We start from the raw sequence: 19,406 nt of genomic DNA, 5'->3' as shown, positions 1-19,406 counted from the left end.
CCGACTATCATGGTCCCACTAAGAATGAATTATTATTTTATAAGCAAAACCTGTTGTGGGTCTGTTAACTGTCTTTTTTTCTGCTTTTGCTCATAATATATAGATATTAAAGATTTTTTCACAGTGTTATTAGGAAGCCCAAACCAAATATTAAATCGATTAGAGATTACAATCCAAAAAATTGCTAGATGAAGACATAATCATGGTTTTTATTGTCTTACAAATAAAGTCATAAAGCTATATTTATTCAAACTTTAAAACGTGAATTAAAAATATTAAAATTAAGTTCTTTAATTCATTATTTTGTTCATAAATTACCTTTCTATTCATTTGTCTGTTTTGTTCAACTTTTTATCACTAATTCAGTTTCATGGCGTCCCTTGCGCTGACTTCCGCTTCCGGCCATCAGCCCGGAAGTTGAGGGTTTGTTTTGAAAAGCAGGCGCCAGCAGCAGCAGCAGCTAAAAGGTCAAAGGTGAGCGGAGTTTCCAGGTAAACACACTTTGTATTTGTCTGTTTTCTGTTTTTAAAAAACTCCGCACGTGTTGTTCACTAGTTTAAACTCACTGCCTCGTTTCTAACTGGAGGCTGCTAACGTTAGCTGGTGTTAGCTTGTGTTAGCTACTGTTAGCTGGTGTTAGCTACTGTTAGCTGGTGTTAGCCGAAGTGGCTCAGGGGGACTCATGGTGCTGTTTCCGTCAGGTGCGGGGGGGATGCCAGCTCCGGAGCCCGTCAGGCAGGGTCGGAAACGCGGTCTGCCCTCCTGCCCCAACCCGCTGTTCCTCCGGTGGCTCACGGAGCTGCGGGACGACGCGAAGGAGAAGGGACAGAAGATCCAGTTCTGCTACCAGAAGGTGAACAGGACCCGGGACCCCCCCCCCCCACGCACTTTCAACAACCCCCTGTGTTGTGTTATTGTGCGTTCACATGGTGTCACAACCTGCAATCACTTCCTGTGGACAATAACAGACTCACTTTGCACACTTCATTCCCGGCTGCTTGACAATAAACACAACATCGCATATTTCTTGTCTAATAATCCCATTTCTGGCAATAAACCCTGATTCTGATTCTCAAAATTCACGTGAACAACTGAGAACACGTTACTGACGCCTCTGTCCTGAATTCATATGGTTTTACAAACACTCACCTTTTATCGATTTCTCACAAACATCCAACATCTATTTAAAATAAATAACTATAACTCAATGGTTTTCTAATTGACATGAAAAGGAGGAGCTGATTGGTTCAGTGTTGACATACATGACTGTAAGAGACTGTAATGAAATATTTTGTGTGCATGCTTTTTTCTTTTAAATCAGGCCATCAGCTCCCTGAATAAATATCCTCTGCCGCTGCAAAACGCCAAAGAGGCAAAGATCCTCCAGAACTTTGGAGACGGGATCTGCAAAATACTGGATGAGAAACTCCAACGATACTTGAGAGAGAACGGTGAGAAGCACGAGAACGGATGAAGTAACCGAACACTGTCGGGATCTTAGTTTCCATGTTACGGAAAAGAACAAACAACCTCATGATGACACAGTGAAGAGAAATAAGGAGAGAATTCAAAGGAAGTAGATTGATGGTGTGTTAAACATACTGTGCAGCTTTTCCATTTCCTCTGTCTTCACTTTTCTTTTGAATCTCTGCTCCAGGTCCAAACGCTCCTATTCACTCTCTGCCTAAAGGGGCGCCCCCTCCTGGCAGGCCAGACAACAACAACATGGCTCCGTCCACCAAGGTAACAAGCAGGACGTCATATCTCCAAAGAGGCCCAACAGTCTCCTTATGACGCCACATTTAAATCAACAAGATCCAGATTTGTCTTTGTGATCCGTCTTTCTTTATAGAAGAATGTCGCCGGGGATAAAGGGAAGGACAAAGGAGGAGGAGGAGGAGGGAGGAAGAAGAGGGAGTATGTCCCTCAGAAGAGGTCCGGGGGTCATGCTGTTCTCCTCACACTTCACAGACAGTCACAGGTTCAACTCTCCCTATTTGACATTTCACAAACATGAACACATATTTCACTGTGTCCTCAGTTTCTCATCTTTCTCTCCAGATCATGGGAAGTAAAGGTTTCATGTTCAAACTGGAGCTACAAGCCGAGGCCCAGCTTCTCTGTGATAAGTCCTTCAGCGTCGTAAGTCAATTTCTTTTTCACCATAATCTTGAGTCACGATCGTCATTTAAAAATAAACTTATATTCAGACTTAATTCTCTTCTTCATGTTGTGTGTGTGTGTCTGCCTGTAGCCAGATCTGGGCAGCAAGTACACGGCCTGGTCCTCAGTCAGCACGCTGATCCAGAAGAACCTGGTGATCAAGACCCACAATCCTGCAAGGTACACAACAAACACACACACACACACGTTAATAAAATCAGCTTGTTGGCAACTATATTAACAGGAAGAGGAAATTCTCCTGATTCTGATGAAGACCTGTGTTTCAGGACACTTCAGTGATGGCCGGTTGTTTTCTGTATCAGGTTTTCCCTGACTGACGAGGGTCAGATTTTGGCCGAGCGACTGGAGGCAGCGGAAGAAGGATCTAAAGACCGAGTGGAGACGAGGAGTGAAAGAGAGGAGGAGGTGGAGGTGGAGGTGGAGGAGGAGGAAGGGGGTCCAGGGGTTGTGGATCTTACTTTTAGTGATGAAGAGGAGGAGGAGGAGAAAGAGGACAGAACACAGTGAGTTGATGCTAACGGGCTAAAGTTTCCATGTTGTGCTCAGCTGGAACAAAACACATCACTTTGTCTTCACAGTCCCACCGAGAGGCCGCCCGGTGTCTCTCAGTCAGACGTGGACGTGATGAGATCAGATCCTCAAACCAGCAGGAAGGGGAATGGAGGAAGTCTTCTACCTGGGACATATGATATCTTACTCTGCGTTGACTTCATTGAAACTACAGGGTAAGAGAACTATGTGATGGAAGTGAATGTGTGCGTCCATCAAACTGTGTCCTCATCCGTTCTCGACCTTCCTTTGTGCAGCGGCAGCAGCCACAAGAAACAGGAGCTGGTCAAAGAGCTTCAGAGAAATGGAGTGAGCTTCGATGTCAGGAAACTGAATGTGGGCGACTTCCTGTGGGTGGCTCGGGAGAAGGTTGCTCCCGTTCCAGGTAACGCAGAGAAGTGGATAAACTCTTCTCTCCTCCAATGATTCTAGTTTCTTCGCTTCCCTTCTTTTCTCTTTGCTTCCTGTCTCTTCTGCGTCTTGACACAACCTCGGACTATAGAACCTCTTCAGCTGAACTTCCGTCTGCTCTCAGGTCAGCTGAGAGCTCCAGCCGGCAGAGAGCTGGTGCTGGATTACATCATCGAGAGGAAGAGGATGGACGACCTGTGTGGCAGCATCATCGACGGACGCTTCAGGGAACAGAAGGTCGGTGGCGTGTGAATGTCCTCGTCAGTAAAGCTACAGATCATTTTATGGATCAAGTTTCTCTCGTAGCATCAACAATAAAGATCAGAGATTTTCTATTTTACGAGAAATCATTTTCCTCTTCCTAGCTTTAGCCATAATTTGACCTTTCATCTTGCTCCCTCTCTCTCTCTCTTTCACTTTCTTCATCAGTTTCGCCTGAAGAGGTGTGGTCTTCACAGGCCCATCTACCTGGTGGAGGAATGTGGAACTGCGGCCTCTCACATGAGTTTACCTGAGGCGACGCTGCAGCAGGCGATCATCAACACTCAGGTGAGCGGAAGAAAATGAATCATGTTTTCATGTCTTTAATTTATAAATAGATAAAAACACGAGGATTTGCTGCTTTTCTTTGTCTCACTTGATTTTAAAGTCAAATTTTTTTGTATGATATTGTTAATAGAGGTTAAAAACCATTGCAGGTGGTGGATGGTTTCTTTGTGAAGAGAGTCCAGGACGTGAGGGAGTCTGCTGCCTACCTCACCATCATGACCCGGTACCTCACTAAACTCTACCAGGTAACTGACACTCTATTCAGTCTGTGGTTCCAACGCTGCCTCTGTAGATCCGTCTGTGTTGCACTGACTCCCTCACATCCTCCTCCTTTTACTCTTCTCTTCATTTCAGGACCGGACACTGATCTGTCGCTCCAGAGAGCTGGATGGGGATGAAGCGTGTGACGAGGAGAGAGGGAGCCCGTCCTGCTCTCTCATTTCATTTGCAGAGTTCAACCACGGGGCGATCAAAAACAAGGTGTCTATCTCTCCATCCATCTCTCTCTCTCTCTTTCTCTATCTAAAATTCTGTCAAACTGAACAAAAGTACATTTTCATCAAGATCCATGAATCAGCCCCAAACTGACAGAACAGCCATCTGCAGATCGGAGTAGCCGGGGCTCAAACCTGACCTTTTGCTCTATGGTCAACCCGCTCTTCCTCCTGGGCCACAGCCACCCTCAATAAACCAAAAAATCATAAAAAGTGTGATTATAAATCCATGTGTTTGTTCCTCCAGTGTCAGACAGTGAAGGAAGTGTTCGCCAGACAGTTGATGCAGATCAGCGGTTTGTCTGGAGACAAGGCAGCAGCCATACTGGAGATATACAGCACCCCCTACAGGTAGCGCACACACACAACACACAGATCACTACTATTAAATAAAGAACCATGTAGAGGAGTCCCATCAAACCAAAGTTGCTCTTTCTCTCTCTCTCAAGTCTCCTGACGGCTTATGAACGATGTGCAAGTGAAGCAGAGAAAGAGAAACTTCTCTCTTCGATACGATACGGGAAACTCAAAAGGTTTGTACAAGATGTTAATGTTTAAATAACATTTAATTTCCCTAGCATTTGTTTTTGATAGAAAAGCACATTGTCACATGTCAGAGATCATGTGCAGCTATAGATTCTGAAGGACTTGAACTGAATGAAACTTTATTTAAACCCAACGTGCTACGAGAAGGTCGATCAACTACGCCTCCTTTGTTTTTCAGAAACCTCGGTCCAGCTCTGAGCAGAACAGTTCATCAGCTCTACTGTACACAAGGAGCGCTGTCATGAGAACACACACACACATACACACACACACACACTCCTCTTGTAATCTGATCACATGATGTCCTTACTTTATCAGATTGACTCGAGCTGTTTATGAGTTGATCTAAAGTTGCTGCTACATTTTATTTTCTATAAAATTGTTCCTGATGAAGAATTTCACAAATGATACTGGATCAATAAAGTTTCTTATTTTTGAACATTAGTCTGTTGTTCCTCAGTCTCTGGGTTTTACACGTTTAACTAGAGATTTGTGTTTATCGCTCGATAGCTTCTATAATCGAGTTCAAGAATAAATAAATCCGTCAACACAACAAGTCAGAAGATCGCATTCTCCCCAAGAATAAAGAAATCGTTTTCTGCTCCAGACATGAGATGACCTCAGACAAACACACGGATGAAGACGTGTCCCTGCATCGTGAGGTCGTCCTCCGTCCTCCTGGACAACAAGCGGACAAGTGTTTAGAGAAGGAAACAAGAAGAGTCGGAAATTAATTTGTAATTTATGAAAATATGAGCAACCATTGCTGTTATTTACCTTTTTGATGTTTATGAGTAAATTCAAAAACGTGACGTGTTCCAGTGTTTTAATTCACCGGTGCATTGATCTGAGAGAAGCACTGAAAAACTTTAAAATTGAGTTTGATGGATTCAGGGACGTAGAACATGGAGAACACTTTCAGTCCCACTAATCCTCACGTGTGGCAGCAGAGGGCGCTGTCCCTCAGGGAAAGTTACATAGCGTGGCTTTAATGTGTGTAGACGTGTGTTGAAGAAAACCAGGTTTGTGCTGTTGCATCAGTTTTACTTGGAACACGATAAATAAATCAGATCAATGTGCTTGAAAAAAAATGAAAAGACAAGATGTCGTCTGTAAATGTGAACAAACGAGGTCAGGTGATCAAACTAAATAAACGGGAGGATTGTTTTAAGCTTTCTTATCGTGAGGAAATCTGACAACGTGCACACACACACACACACTCTGGAGTTTGTGTGTCAGGATTTCTACTCAATCATTAAAAATACTGGTTTCCTGATATTTGTAAATATGTCTGGCTTTGGCGACTCCTTGTGGGCTAGCGTGAAATCAAGCCTGACGAGGCCCCGCCCCTGAATACAATCACAAACTTCTGCAATTAATTCGTACGCCCAGGAGCCGAGTCTCTACGGGAGCGACAGGCTTCACTCAAGGATCCTCCTGGGAAACTCCAACGCTGTCGTGAGCTCATGTGCGTTTGACTCGTGTAAATTTGAAAAGGAAATCAGGAGCAAGTGGGTGTTTGACAATATTGGTTGTGTGTTTTATTTACACTCGGCCACGCCTCCTCTGCTCTGGTCCCTAACCTGACAACCTCTGCACTACGCAACAAAAACAGGAATACAAAAACGGAACAGAATAACAAAGTGCCATTTCCATTGTTTCTCTTTTAAAGGAGAGAATCTGACTTTTTCAGGTCCGTCTTAAAACAACACGTTAATGTCACGTATGTTTAAGGAGTCATCGGTCGTGATGTAATCCCTTCTCCGTTCAACAGTTCGTCCTTCTGTGGAAACATCAGGTGATCAAGACATAGATAAATAAAGATGGACGACATGATGGCTCCACTTAAGTGAAGGAAAATCATCTTGATTGCCCCCTTGTGGCTGGCTGCGGAATACATGTTTTTAATCTGGATATTTAGCTGCTGTTAGAGCAAATTATCAGCTTTTTTTCCAATTAGCATTTCACACTGATCAGAAATCCTCCTCCGTCTTCTCCACTGGAAGGATTATCAATCCTCCTTCTCTATAAAAAGGAAGAACACCACCTCTCTTGATGAACGTGGGAACATACGTGTGCAGCACGAAGACGGACATGAAAAAGAATCGGAGCATTTTCTCCTCCTACAGTAAAAACAGGAGCAACAGGAGCAACGGGGGTAAAACTGATCCCAATTCCAAACCAGAGTCACTTTCTCTCTCTCAACTGGTCCCAATCATAAAGCAGGACGAGCGTCTCGACACCTCAAGTCAAATATTCACTTCCTCCTCACGTCGGTCACTCAGGGTGTGAGATGTTTCCGTGGTCAGTTCCCAAACAACAAGGGAAGAAGAAACAGTTTGATTCTGTGATTCCGTCCTCGACAGAGTTCAACAGGGGGCGTCTTGTTTAAAAAAAAAGAAGAAAAGAACAGAACAGGATCCAGTAATAATCAGAACCCTTTCCAGCGAGGAGACAGAATACTTCAGGACTGTGGATAAAACTAAATGCGTTGTCCTCGGCTGTTTTGGCTTCAGGAGTTAAACACATGAAGTCCAGCCGCCGCTGGTTAGTCGGGCATGTCGATGCAGAGTTTAGGAGGCGGGACAAAGTATTTCCCGGGGCTCTGCGTGATCACCACGCCGGTCTTCTTGTGGAACATGGGGGCAAGCTTGGGAGGCGGCTCGGGGACGGGCAGGTCCTCGGCCGCCTCGGGGTCGTCACTGCGCTGGAGGTCAAAGGACACGTTGCCGTACTCCCGCAGGAAGGGGAGGAGCTCCAACAGGAAGTGGCAGAAGTCCTTGCGGATGCCAAACCACCCTGCAGGGACATCAGGACGGAAGAGAAACATCATGACCCACAACCGACCACAAGAGCACGATATCTATTGTCTATTAACAAACATATCGACCGAAACATGATTAAATCTGTAGTTAATCAGATGACAAAACTGATAATAGAAGAATGATTGTGTCACATTCATTCAAAGTTGACTTTTAGAAGACGGACGACCACCGAGGCACAAATAAACCGCTGAGCTCCTTTAGATGTCAAGATTCTAAGACACATAATGAGCTGTGATCCCGACTGCAGGCAGGACGGGAGCAGCAGAGAGTGGATCAGACGAGAACAACACACTCAGCAGCCCCCAGCACATTACTGTCTTTAAATACTCACAGTGGTTCCCTCCCTTCTGGCCGAAGGTGGTGGCCATGAGCGTGAGCAGCGAGAGCCACAGAGGCACGAACACACACACGAAGCTCATTTTGTTTTGCTTGTCATCCAGCTTGTGCACCAGGAGGATCTACAGACACACATGACACGCTGATATATGAACGTGTAAGATAAACAAGCGTTTTATGAAATACTGTGTTTACAGTCTATTACAATCTTTATGGTAATCAGTTATTTTTTGAAGACGGTAGTATCACTTTTAGGAAGGGAATCGAAACAGATGCTACTTTTGTTCAAGCAATATGTTTCAAATGTGTAAATAAATAAGAACAACTTTAGGAAAAACATATTAAACAAGATGATTTATGATAAATATGAACACAGAACAATAATATTGGTTTTTGAAACTCGCCTCAAAGGTGAGAAGCGGCACGACGATGGTCATCCAGCTGATGGCCATGGTGATGTGCGTTCGCCGCTGCTCGGCGATGATGTCGATGGAGCGGAGGAAGAGGACCGACCAGATGATGTAGTAGAGGACGACAAGGCACAGGAAGGACATCAGGATCCACAGCGGGACGCACACCACCTGCACGCACACGCACACACACACACACACACACACACACACACACACACACGGAGATGGTCGGTTATTACAAACGACAGAGGCCTTGGATTCAGAAATATAAATAAACGTTGTCTCTCACCAGCCACGGCCACTTGATGATGTCGTCCAGCTTCAGAGCGATGAAGATGAACTGGAGAATATTCACTGAACACAACACCTCCAGCTGAGGAGGAGGAGGAGGAGGAGGAGGAAGGAGGGAGAGGTTGATTCTCACACAACTGCCTTTACATTTTTACCACAAACCTGTGACTGGGATGTCCATCAGATCTGAACTTCCTCCCAACACAGTTAAAAATGAACTAACTGACTTAAAGCTTTGGCTGCAGGTTCATGTTGTGTTTCTGTCTATGCATCTTCACGTTTATCAGATTCTTTACCTCGAGGGAGCGGTCGTGTCTGAAGCCCCAGACGCAGGCTGCTACAGACACGGGCGACACGAGGAAGAGCGGCATGAAGACGATGAGCCAGAAGTAAAGTCCTCGGGCCAAGCGGTCGCACACCAACACCTCGAACATGAGCAGCAGGACGTGGAGCCCCACCGCGATCAGCATGGCCTTAAACTCCACACACGTCTCCCCTTCGGCTCTGAGGGAACACACACACAAATCATTATTACACAATGATGCTAGTGAGGCATGTTCAAACACAACAAAACACAACACAAACAAGGGAGAGAAATGATAAGATTTAGATTAAGATTAAGGTTAAGATACATTTATTTATCCCAGACACACTCATGCAGTTTTAGGAGATTTAACCTCTGCTTTTAACCCATCTGGTGCAGGACACACAGAGCAGTGAGCAGCCATGTACGGCGCATGGGGAGCAGATGTTGAGGGAGTAAGGTGCCTTGCTCAGGGGCACTAGACATGGTAGGGAGAATCCTCTTGGATTTTTGGACAGATCAATCCAGGTTCATCTTTTGTTTTTACTCGGTGGAGTCGAACCAGAGACGAACCAGAGACCTTCTCTGCCCATAGTCCAAGTTTCTGCCACTAGACCACCGCCTCTGGATATATATATAACAAATATATTGTCAATATGATGTGAGACAACAATGGAGTGTACCTGTACTGGGGGTTGTGGGCCCAGACGCCTGTGCCCACAGAGGCCCCGAAGATGACCAGCAGCTTCCACAGCCATATGGGGGTGAACACGGCCCAGTAGCTCCACTGGATGACTCCATCCAGCCGCAGGGACAGCAACACGGAGAACAGCAGCAGACAGGAGTAGATCAGGAACTTACTGCAGAGGGGGACAGACAAGGACATTGTCAAATTGATCCACGTGGAAAATACTTCTCACTTTTGGGAATTTTAGACAGTTATGGAACTAGGTGGGAAATTCTCCATAATTTTCTTCCATAAGCATAAAATCATAAAATAAGGAATCAGTGAGTTAGGGACAAATTTGACGTAAACAGTGTCCAAACTTAGGACAGGACAAGACTGCATTCACTAAAAATGAAGGAAGGGAAAAGTATAATTCATGATTTCATTAATTTAACCTGATAACACTATTTCTCACCATCACTGATGTCAAACTCTATTCATATGAATACTTTAACACTCAAATACAATAATAAGACTGTTTGTGCCACCTAATTAAATCTGATGTCACCTTATTACAAATTATGACAACTGACAAATGCCGCGGTAACATTCAGTGAACACACACACACAAGACAAACACAAGAAACACAACAAGTAACACAATAAATGATAATAAAACGAAGTCCCTCAGTAATGACAGCTAACGTGAGGCTAGTTTGAGCTAGCAAAACAAGCTACGGGTTTGAAGCTAGCCCGTTAGCCTGTTAGCCTAGTTGGGTCAAACTAGTCATTTTAACTCGCCGTTGATAGATGTTATCTTAGTTGTGTGTGAACTGTCACGCGTATGAAACACGCACGTGTGTTATCAACGCAGTGTTTGTTCGTTACAACAGGGACAACAACACACCGCCGCGATGCTAGGTGGCTAGCTAGCCAGCGTGCTAACAGGCGGCTAACGCTACCTGGGGTTGAAGTCCTGAAACAGCCCCCTCAGATTCATGGTGGGACCGCGGCTGGCTACTTGATTCCCCGTCGGACCCGCAGGCTACACATCGTACTGGCGGCACTGGTTCGGCCTCTTCTGCTTCACTTCCATCACGGGCTCGGGGCTAGCTAACTGGCTAGCAGGCTAACTCCCTGGGTTTCAGGAGGGGGCGGGGAGAGGGTGGGGGGTGGTGTTGTTTCTTGTCCAGGAGTCGGAAGTCACGTGATCAGCCGAAAGCAGCCGAACCCGCGTCGATTCCGAGCGACGGGAAAAGGTCACTTATGAGTTTATTAAGAAATAATGAGATGGTTTAATGATTCAAAAGGTTTAATTTATAGATTCACTATTTCACAGGCAATGTTGGACATGTTTTGCACTTTTAACGTCTGTTATTCTGATATTCGTTATTTTGAAATAAAGAAACAATAATTTTCCATGTAAATGTTGATGATGAAAGATGATACATTTTTTTTATTTTGTTGTTTTGGTTGAATTGTATCACACTTCAAACTGGGGCGATGGAAAAACAAACGAAGTGGAAGTCATTTTGTGTTTTAATAAGAAATACACTGGTACCAACAAAACCAAATGAGTTTCATACAATATTGTACATTTGATCTATCCTCTAAACCAGGTGATTTTGAAGAAAATTTGACTATATATCATTCACTTTTTTCAAAAGCCTATGTATTCAATTAGTATTTGACTGTAAAATGAAATAGACATATAAGAGACTATAGAGGCCACGAAATACCTCCCTGAGCAAAGAGTGAGACTTCCACAGAAGAAAGGGGCCGGTTGGAGCCTTAGATTTAATCTAGTCTCAATCTTTAATGGAAATCAAAGTTACATGAAGAAGCCGTACATTTTTAAACAACAAACTTCAAAAATATCAGAGAGCAGAATAATAGTGCACTTAAAGATGGGTTTAGAGTAATATGTGGTGTGGATGAGCCAGAAGTAGTTGGAACGTATGGTGGGCAGTTACAGTCCTTGCTGTTACTGAGTTGAGGGTAAAGGTGGGTGACAGTGGTGGTGGGTCGACACTTTGTTCCAGGGAATGCTTCAAATTTTCCTCCCAGTTTCTGACGGAGCTCGTCCAAGGTCTTGGTCTGAAGCACTGTACCATTATCTTCCTTGTTTTTCCCCCAGTGTGCCCCTGCTAACCACGTCTTCTGTTTACTGCTGTAGCAGCAGAAAGCTGACCAGAGCATGGAGGGAATATTAACCTTGTTGTTGAGGAAGTTGTTGCCAGGCCGTGCTCCGATCACCACAAAGCCTTCTGTGTTGTTATTGTTGTTGATGCAGTTTGTATCAAGGACACATCGAACGCAGGTCTCCATGTCTCTCCAGCTTCCATTATTAAATGATATTACTTGAGGAACAATGTTGGTCAGGGTAAAGGTAGAGGTTTTTTCATTTCTGGTAAAACCATAGGAGCTTGGTAATAAATGCCCTCTGTTGTATCCTTGGGTGTTATTGTAATCTTTCTTATCGGCCTGGTGAGTGTAGTTCTTCCCGCTCTTTGCAATCTCCATGTTTGCATTCAAGGTTATTTCCTCAAGCTGTAATAAATGGAAAGATATATTACTTTCATGGGTAGAATTGCAGTAGATTCTTTTTTGCTATCACAAAGATATGTATCATTTCAAAAATAATCATGCGATGTGAACATCCTGTCAATATTATACATTTTAAAGGAGACGTTAGTTAGTTGTTTTTGTTTCGTAAAGTAAAAAAAGCCCAAATTCTGTAAAAAGATCTATTCATCCTTAATGTGAATTAACCATGACATCCAAAGTTTTAGCTTTGGGGTGCTATCGGCTTCAAAACCCCAAAATAAACCAGAAACTTTCTTTGTCTTGCAGCTTCTATAGAACTGAACAGCTGCAACATGTTCTGTCCCGTATCCAGGTTTTATAATATTCCTACACGCTCTTGTAGCGGTCGACCAATCACAGCAGAGTAGGTAAACTGGCCAATCAGAGCAGACTAGGCTTCATCTGGAGTAAGGAGTTAGTTCTGAAACCGCTGGCATGTGGATGTTGTGTGAGTTTGTAGAAATCACCCACAATTTCATTTCTGTCAAAAAAACAAACCTGTGGTTCTGTCATCCAATTGTTTTGAGGTCTCCCTGCTGTGTTCCCAATGTACTTGTAAGCAGAGAACACTGGGATCTTGTTGGTGGTGTCGTAGAGTGTCACAAATGTTCTCAAGTTCCTCAAGGTCTGGCAAATGGGCTTGTATCTGTTCTGGTCCAGGATCTTCCCTCCCTCCAAGATTCCCCCGATCTGTGGTGGAACTTGGTTAAGAAAGTATTGGTCACAGTCCGACATCGATGTCACCACTTCAGTTACTGTGGGAGCAGCAGACAGGAGGAGGAGGGCAAGGAGCGGCAGGAGGAACGGCATCTTCAACGCCACCACTGAACGCTGCGTCATCAGAGCAGAAAAACAATCATCAGGTCATTACAGGTCGTTCATGCTGCAGTTACAGTTCAATTCTAAACAAATCATATGATCATAGGATGTCAAATCAAAATAACAAGATTAAAGCCGGGTTGACGTATGAATCCCTTTCTGTATCGAGGTGAAAGCTTCATTTGAAAAAAACAAATCATGTGCATAGGAAATTTAATTATTACCTCCCCTTTGTTTGTTTGCATAGATAAACTACTGTACTCATTTACACTGGATCAACCATTACATTCTGCTGTTGATCCAGTACAGGGGGTGTATCCAGGAATCTGTTATTTCACTTTCTTTAACATTTTGAGATAGGGCTTTTGTCAACATTTATAATATAATAAATGGATCATGGTGAAAGAAATACATCCAGTGTATATAATGTATAATGCACTACATGATCATACACATTTGAAATGAGATGTTATTCAAAATGTATGTGTAAATATCCAAATAACTGAATACAGACTTAAGAGATGTTTGTGTATGTATTCGTGTATAAATACATTTAAATCATCATATCATATATAATCTTGTTAAGTGCATATTAAAATTAGCTCTGTTGTTATTTAATTTCCACGCAGTCACCAAAAATACAAATGCAAATAAAAGAAAACTCACAGAGAAACTTACCACAGCTCAGATTTCCTGAAAATCAGTGATCTTCTGTTCAAACAGCAGTGGAAACAAAACCAGAGATCTACAGAGCTGAAGGAGGAAGTCACATTATTTATATTTCAGCCGGGTATGAAAGTGGGCGTGTTCCCAAACGTCGTCTGCAAAAATCACTGATCAACTTTTCTTGGGAATCTAATCTAAGATAAGATTAATAAAGGTAGTTGCCTGGAAGTCAGATGAGTGATTGTGAAACTTAATTTCCAGGCTAACTGAATAGTCGAATGTTTATTTTGTGTTCGGTCAACCAGTCACAGCAAATCACAGGAAAAACAAGATTTGAAAGCTTCACAAGACCATTCAACTTTTCATCTTAAAACAGAAGCTTCAGTAAATTGAGTCTGATGTTTCAGTGACTGTGATTATTGAGAATGTTTCCTCTTTCATTCCTACTCGTCGAAAACAGACAGAAACACAGGAAGCTGCTGATTTCAGATTTTTCAACAACAGAGTTTACGCAAAAAATAAATAAAGATATCTAAAAATGTTGATCCTTATATATATGATGTTTTCTTCTTCATCAGCAGCAGACAGGTCTGATCAACTGAAGGACAGACGTTCAGAGGCTCTTTTTGCTTCAACTCGAGCTGCAGGAGGAGAAGAAAAGTAATAATCAGGGAATTTTATTTTACTTTTGGGGAAAAATTTAAACTTATTTCAGGGACTCCTTCCTTTAGCCCACATTGTGTAAACCTTTACAGCCACTATGAGCATCCTGGTGTAAAGGACGATCAGCAGGATGGTAAACACCAGCCTGGGTGGAGACATGAGAGGAGGAGGAGGAGGAGGAGGAGGAGGAGGAGGAGGAGGAGGAGGAGGAGGAGGAGGAGGAGGAGGAGCTCTGACTGTATGAGAGAAGATCAAATAACCAGCAGGTGTAGTTGCTGTGGTTTAGAAATGATGAAATCATCGCACACCACCAGCAAAGTTCTTTTAAATCTCTTGTTAAAACCACAGACTGAACATAAAGATGGACGCCATGACAGCTCCCAAAAGTGAAGCCAAATCATTTTATTTCTTCTCCGGGAGTCGGAAGTCCAAAGAAGCTGAAACCGGGTCGAGTCCGAGCGACAGGACAAGGTCAGTTATGAGTTTTTTAATAAATAATGAGATGAGTTAATGATTCATAAGGTTTCATTTATCTTGTTCACCAGCTTCTCTCTAGATTTACTAGGTTTAATACATAGATTCACTATTTCACAGGTAATGTTGGACATGTTTTGCACTTTTAACGTCTGTTATTCTGATATTTCTTATTTGAAATAAAGAAACTATCATTTTAATTTTAAACGTTGATGAGGAAAGATGAACATTTTGTTGTTTGGGTTGAATTGTATCACACTTCAAACCAGGGCGATGGAAAAAGTAATGAAGTGGAAGTCATTTTGTGTTTTAATTAGAAATACACTGGTACCAACAAAACCAAATGAGTTTCATACAATATTATACATTTCATCTATCCTATAAACTGGGTTGGATTTGAAGACTATATTTCATTTACTTTAAAAAAAGCCTATGTATTCAATAAGTATTTGACTGTAAATTAAAATAGACATAAGAGACTATAGAGGCCGCGAAATACCTCCCTGAGCAAAGAGTGAGACTTCCACAGAAGAAAGGTGCTGGTTGGAGCCTTAGATTTAATCTAGTCACAATCTTTAATGGAAATCAAAGTTACATTAAGAAGCCGTACATTTTTAAACAAAAAACTTCAAAAATATCAGAGAGCAGAATGATATCGCATTTAAAGATTGGTTTAGAGTAATATGAGCTGCATGGAAAAAACACAGGATGCTGCAAAGATTAGATTCTCATACTATTCTTAAGATCACATCACAACAATGTTAAAACTCGAGTAATCAAATGAAACAGGAGAAAAAGGTAAGTTTCTCTTATATGTTAGTAACATAGAAAAGTTAGAGGTCGTTGTTTCTTCACTGCTTGATTGGGTCAATGATGTTTTATTTATATATTTGATCCCAAAACTCCTGCTAGTTGTTACTCTGGTATGTGGTAGGGACAGGGCCAGATGTGGTAGTAAGAGGACCAGGTTATGGAGATACAGATGTTGAAATGGGAGGAGCAGAAGTAGTTTAAATGGGTTTAGGGCACTTACAGAACTTACTGAGTGGAGGGTAAAGGTGGGTGACAGTGGTGGTGAGCGGACACTGTGATTCAGGGAATGCTTTAAATTTTTCTCCCAGTTCTAGACGTAGCTCGTCCAAGGTCTTGGTCTGAAGCACTCGACCTCCATCTGGAATGTTCTCACCCCAGTGTGCCCCTGCTAACCACGTCTTCTGTTTACTGCTGTAGCAGCAGAAAGCTGACCAGAGCATCGTGGGAATATTAACCTTGTTGTTGAGGATGTTGTTGATGCTGGGCTGTGCTCCGGTCACCACAAAGCCTTCTATTTTGCCATTTGTGTCGATGCAGTATTCATCAAGGACACATTTAACGCAGGACTCCACGTAACTCCAGCTTTTCGAATTAAATGAATCTACTTGAGGAACACTGTTGGTCAGGGTAAAGGTAGCTCTTTTTGCAATTATGTCCCAACCGTAGGATTGTGGTAACAAATGTCCTTTTTGGAATCCTCGGTCGTTAATGTAATTTTTATTATCGGCCTGGTGATTGTAGCTCTTCCCTTCCTCTTCCATCTCCATGTTTGCTTTCAACTTTATTTCCTCAAGCTGTAATAAATGAAAATATATATTACTGACATGGGTAGAACTGCAGTAGATTCATTTTTGGTAAGACAAAGATATATCATTTTAAAAAGAATCATGCAATGTGAACATCCTTTCAATATTATACAATTTAAAGTAGAGCGTAATTATTTTTTTGTTCTGCAAAGTAAAAAAAGCCCAAAGCCTGTAAATAGATGAATTCATCCTTAAAGGAGTTAGTTCTGAAACCGCTGGCATGTGGATGTTGTGTGAGTTTGTAGAAATCACCGTAAAATACAATATTATGTCAAAAAACAAACCTGTGGTTCTATCTTCCACTGATTTTGTCTCGCTATGTCTTTTATCCCAGTGTACTTGTAAGCAGAGAACACTGGGATTTTGTTGGTGGTGTCGTAGAGTGTCACAAATATTCTCTCGTCCCTCAAGGTCTGGCAAATGGGCTTGTATCTATTCTGTTTCAGGATGATCCCTCCTTCCAAGATTCCCCCGATCTGTGGTGGAGCCTGGTTAAGAAAGTACTGGTCACAGTCCGACATCGATGTCACCACTTCAGTTACTGTGGGAGCGGCGGACAGGAGGAGGAGGGCAAGGAGCGGCAGGAGGAACGGCATCTTCAACGCCACCACTGAACGCTGCGTCATCAGAGCAGAAAAACAATCATCAGGTCATTACAGGTCGTTCATGCTGCAGTTACAGTTCAATTCTATTATAATAATATATATAAACATATAATAATATATATTAAACCTATAATAAACAAATTATATGATCATGTGATGTCAAATCAAAATAACAAGATTTATATTATATAAAAATCGATCATGGTGAAAGATAACTGGCACATTTAGTGGACTAACAATCGTGAGTGTGTGAATTTTGCGCTAATACAAATAAAACTGTAGATCAAGCAAATTTAAAAGTGGTTTAAAAAAGAGACTGTCCTGTTCCAGTGTTAAATTCATCCAACGTATATATTGTATAATGTACGACATGAACATACACATTTGAAATGAGATGTTATTCAAAATGTGTGTGTAAATATCAAAATAAATGAATACAGAGTTCAGAGATGTTTGTGTATGTATTTGTGTACAAATGCATTTAAATCATCATATCATATATAAACTTGTTAAGTGCATAATCAAATTAGCTGTGCTGTTATGTTATTTCCACGCAGTCACTAAAATTAAAAATGCAAATAAAAGATGCACAAACAGGAGATAAAACTCACAGAGAAACTTACCACAGCTCAGATTTCCTGAAAATCAGAGATCTTCTGTTCAAACAGCAGTGGAAACAAGACCAGAGATCTAAAGAGCTGAAGGAGGAAGTCCCATTATTTATATTTCAGCCGTGTATGAAAGTGGGCGTGTTCCCAACCACTGCAAGGTGACACACAGCCGAGGGATTCTTGGGAATCTAATCTGATCTAAAATAAATAAAGGTAGTTGCCTGGAAGTCAGATGAGTGATTGTGAAACTTAATTTCCAGGCTAACTGAATAGTCAAATGTTTATTTTGTGTTAGGTCAACCAGTCACAGCAAATCACAGGAAAAACAAGATTTGAAAGCTTCACAAGATCAATCAACTTTTCATCTTAAAACAGACGCTTGAGTAAATTGAGTCTGATGTTTCAGTGACTGTGATTATTGAGAATGTTTCCTCTGTCATTCCCACTCGTCGAAAAACAGACACAAACACAGGAAGCTGCTGATTCCTGCTTTTCAACAACAGAGTTTACACAAAAAATAAATAAAGATATCTAGAAATGGTGATCCTTATACATGATGTTTTCTTCTTCATCAGCAGCAAACAGGTCTGATCAACTGAAGGACAGACGTTCAGAGGCTCTTTTTGCTTCAACTCGAGCTGCAGGAGGAGAAGAAAAGTAATAATCAGGGAATTTTATTTTACTTTTGGGGAAAAATTTAAACTTATTTCAGGGACTCCTTCCTTTAGCCCACATTGTGTAAACCTTCACAGCCACTATGAGCATCCTGGTGTAAAGGACGATCAGCAGGATGGTAAACACCAGCCTGGGTGGAGACATGAGAGGAGGAGGAGGAGGAGGAGGAGGAGGAGGAGGAGGAGGAGGAGGAGGAGCTCTGACTGCATGAGAGAAGATCAAATAACCAGCAGGTGTAGTTGCTGTGGTTTAGAAATGATGAAATCATCCCACACTATCAGCAAAGTTCTTTTAAATCTCTTGTTAAAACCACAGAATGAACATAAAGATGGACGCCATGACAGCTCCCAAAAGTGAAGCCAAATCATTTTATTTCTTCTCCGGAGTCGGAAGTCCAAAGAAGCTGAAACCGGGTCGAGTCCGAGCGACAGGACAAGGTCAGTTATGAGTTTTTTAATAAATAATGAGATGAGTTAATGATTCATAAGGTTTAATTTATCTTGTTCACCAGCTTCTCTCTAGATTTACTAGGTTTAATACATAGATTCACTATTTCACAGGTAATGTTGGACATGTTTAGCACTTTTAACGTCTGTTATTCTGATATTTGTTATTTGAAATAAAGTTATTATCATTTTAATTTTAAACGTTGATGAGGAAAGATGAACATTTTGTTGTTTGGGTTGAATTGTATCACACCCCAGACCGGGGCGATGGAAAAAGTAATGAAGTGGAAGTCATTTTGTGTTTTAATTAGAAATACACTGGTACAAACAAAAACAAATGAGTTTCATACAATATTAAACATTTCGTCTATCCTCTAAACTGGGTTGGATTTGAAGATTATATTTCATTTACTTTAAAAAAAGCCTATGTATTCAATAAGTATTTGATTGCAAAATAAAATAGACATATAAGAGACTATAGAGGCCGAGAAATACCTTCCTGAGCAAAGAGTGAGACTTCCACAGAAGAAAGGTGCCGGTTGGAGCCTTAGATTTAATCTAGTCACAGTCTTTAATGGAAATCAAAGTGACATGAAGAAGCAGTACATTTTTGAACAAAAAGTAAAAAAAATATCAGAGAGCAGATTGATATCGCATTTAAAGTTTGGTTTAA

The 19,406-nt window shown here is 41.9% G+C and overlaps 4 protein-coding genes across 4 annotated transcripts; 1 reads left to right on the top strand and 3 right to left on the bottom strand.

Annotated features, from left to right (window-relative positions):
* Positions 1-712: 712 nt before the first annotated feature.
* On the top strand, positions 713-5,172 carry mus81 (MUS81 structure-specific endonuclease subunit). Its single transcript, XM_053416345.1, has 16 exons — positions 713-853; positions 1,322-1,451; positions 1,658-1,743; positions 1,853-1,981; positions 2,062-2,142; positions 2,255-2,343; positions 2,487-2,687; positions 2,763-2,909; positions 2,991-3,118; positions 3,269-3,381; positions 3,574-3,693; positions 3,843-3,938; positions 4,048-4,173; positions 4,435-4,538; positions 4,637-4,720; positions 4,912-5,172. Exons 1-16 carry the CDS (start codon positions 713-715, stop codon positions 4,976-4,978), a joined length of 1,842 nt encoding a protein of 613 aa, XP_053272320.1. The 3' UTR covers positions 4,979-5,172.
* Positions 5,173-6,249: 1,077 nt separating this feature from the next.
* tmem185 (transmembrane protein 185) lies at positions 6,250-10,747 on the bottom strand. The gene is made up of 7 exons (XM_053416346.1): positions 10,532-10,747; positions 9,586-9,762; positions 8,895-9,102; positions 8,597-8,680; positions 8,299-8,475; positions 7,890-8,016; positions 6,250-7,532 (listed from the first exon to the last, which is right to left on the bottom strand). Exons 1-7 carry the CDS (start codon positions 10,567-10,569, stop codon positions 7,282-7,284), a joined length of 1,062 nt encoding a protein of 353 aa, XP_053272321.1. The 5' UTR covers positions 10,570-10,747; the 3' UTR covers positions 6,250-7,281.
* A 116-nt stretch (positions 10,748-10,863) lies between these two features.
* LOC128430361 (endonuclease domain-containing 1 protein) lies at positions 10,864-13,805 on the bottom strand. Its single transcript, XM_053416406.1, has 3 exons — positions 13,653-13,805; positions 12,654-12,986; positions 10,864-12,119 (listed from the first exon to the last, which is right to left on the bottom strand). Exons 2-3 carry the CDS (start codon positions 12,963-12,965, stop codon positions 11,424-11,426), a joined length of 1,008 nt encoding a protein of 335 aa, XP_053272381.1. The 5' UTR covers positions 12,966-12,986; positions 13,653-13,805; the 3' UTR covers positions 10,864-11,423.
* A 1,528-nt stretch (positions 13,806-15,333) lies between these two features.
* On the bottom strand, positions 15,334-18,156 carry LOC128430364 (endonuclease domain-containing 1 protein). The gene is made up of 3 exons (XM_053416409.1): positions 17,625-18,156; positions 16,681-17,013; positions 15,334-16,384 (listed from the first exon to the last, which is right to left on the bottom strand). Exons 2-3 carry the CDS (start codon positions 16,990-16,992, stop codon positions 15,788-15,790), a joined length of 909 nt encoding a protein of 302 aa, XP_053272384.1. The 5' UTR covers positions 16,993-17,013; positions 17,625-18,156; the 3' UTR covers positions 15,334-15,787.
* Positions 18,157-19,406: the final 1,250 nt, after the last annotated feature.

The sequence above is a fragment of the Pleuronectes platessa genome, chromosome 23, assembly GCF_947347685.1.
Source record: "Pleuronectes platessa chromosome 23, fPlePla1.1, whole genome shotgun sequence".
Lineage (NCBI taxonomy): Eukaryota > Metazoa > Chordata > Actinopteri > Pleuronectiformes > Pleuronectidae > Pleuronectes > Pleuronectes platessa.
Note: the sequence above shows the minus strand (reverse complement) of the source record. Positions and strands in the feature narration are given on the sequence as shown.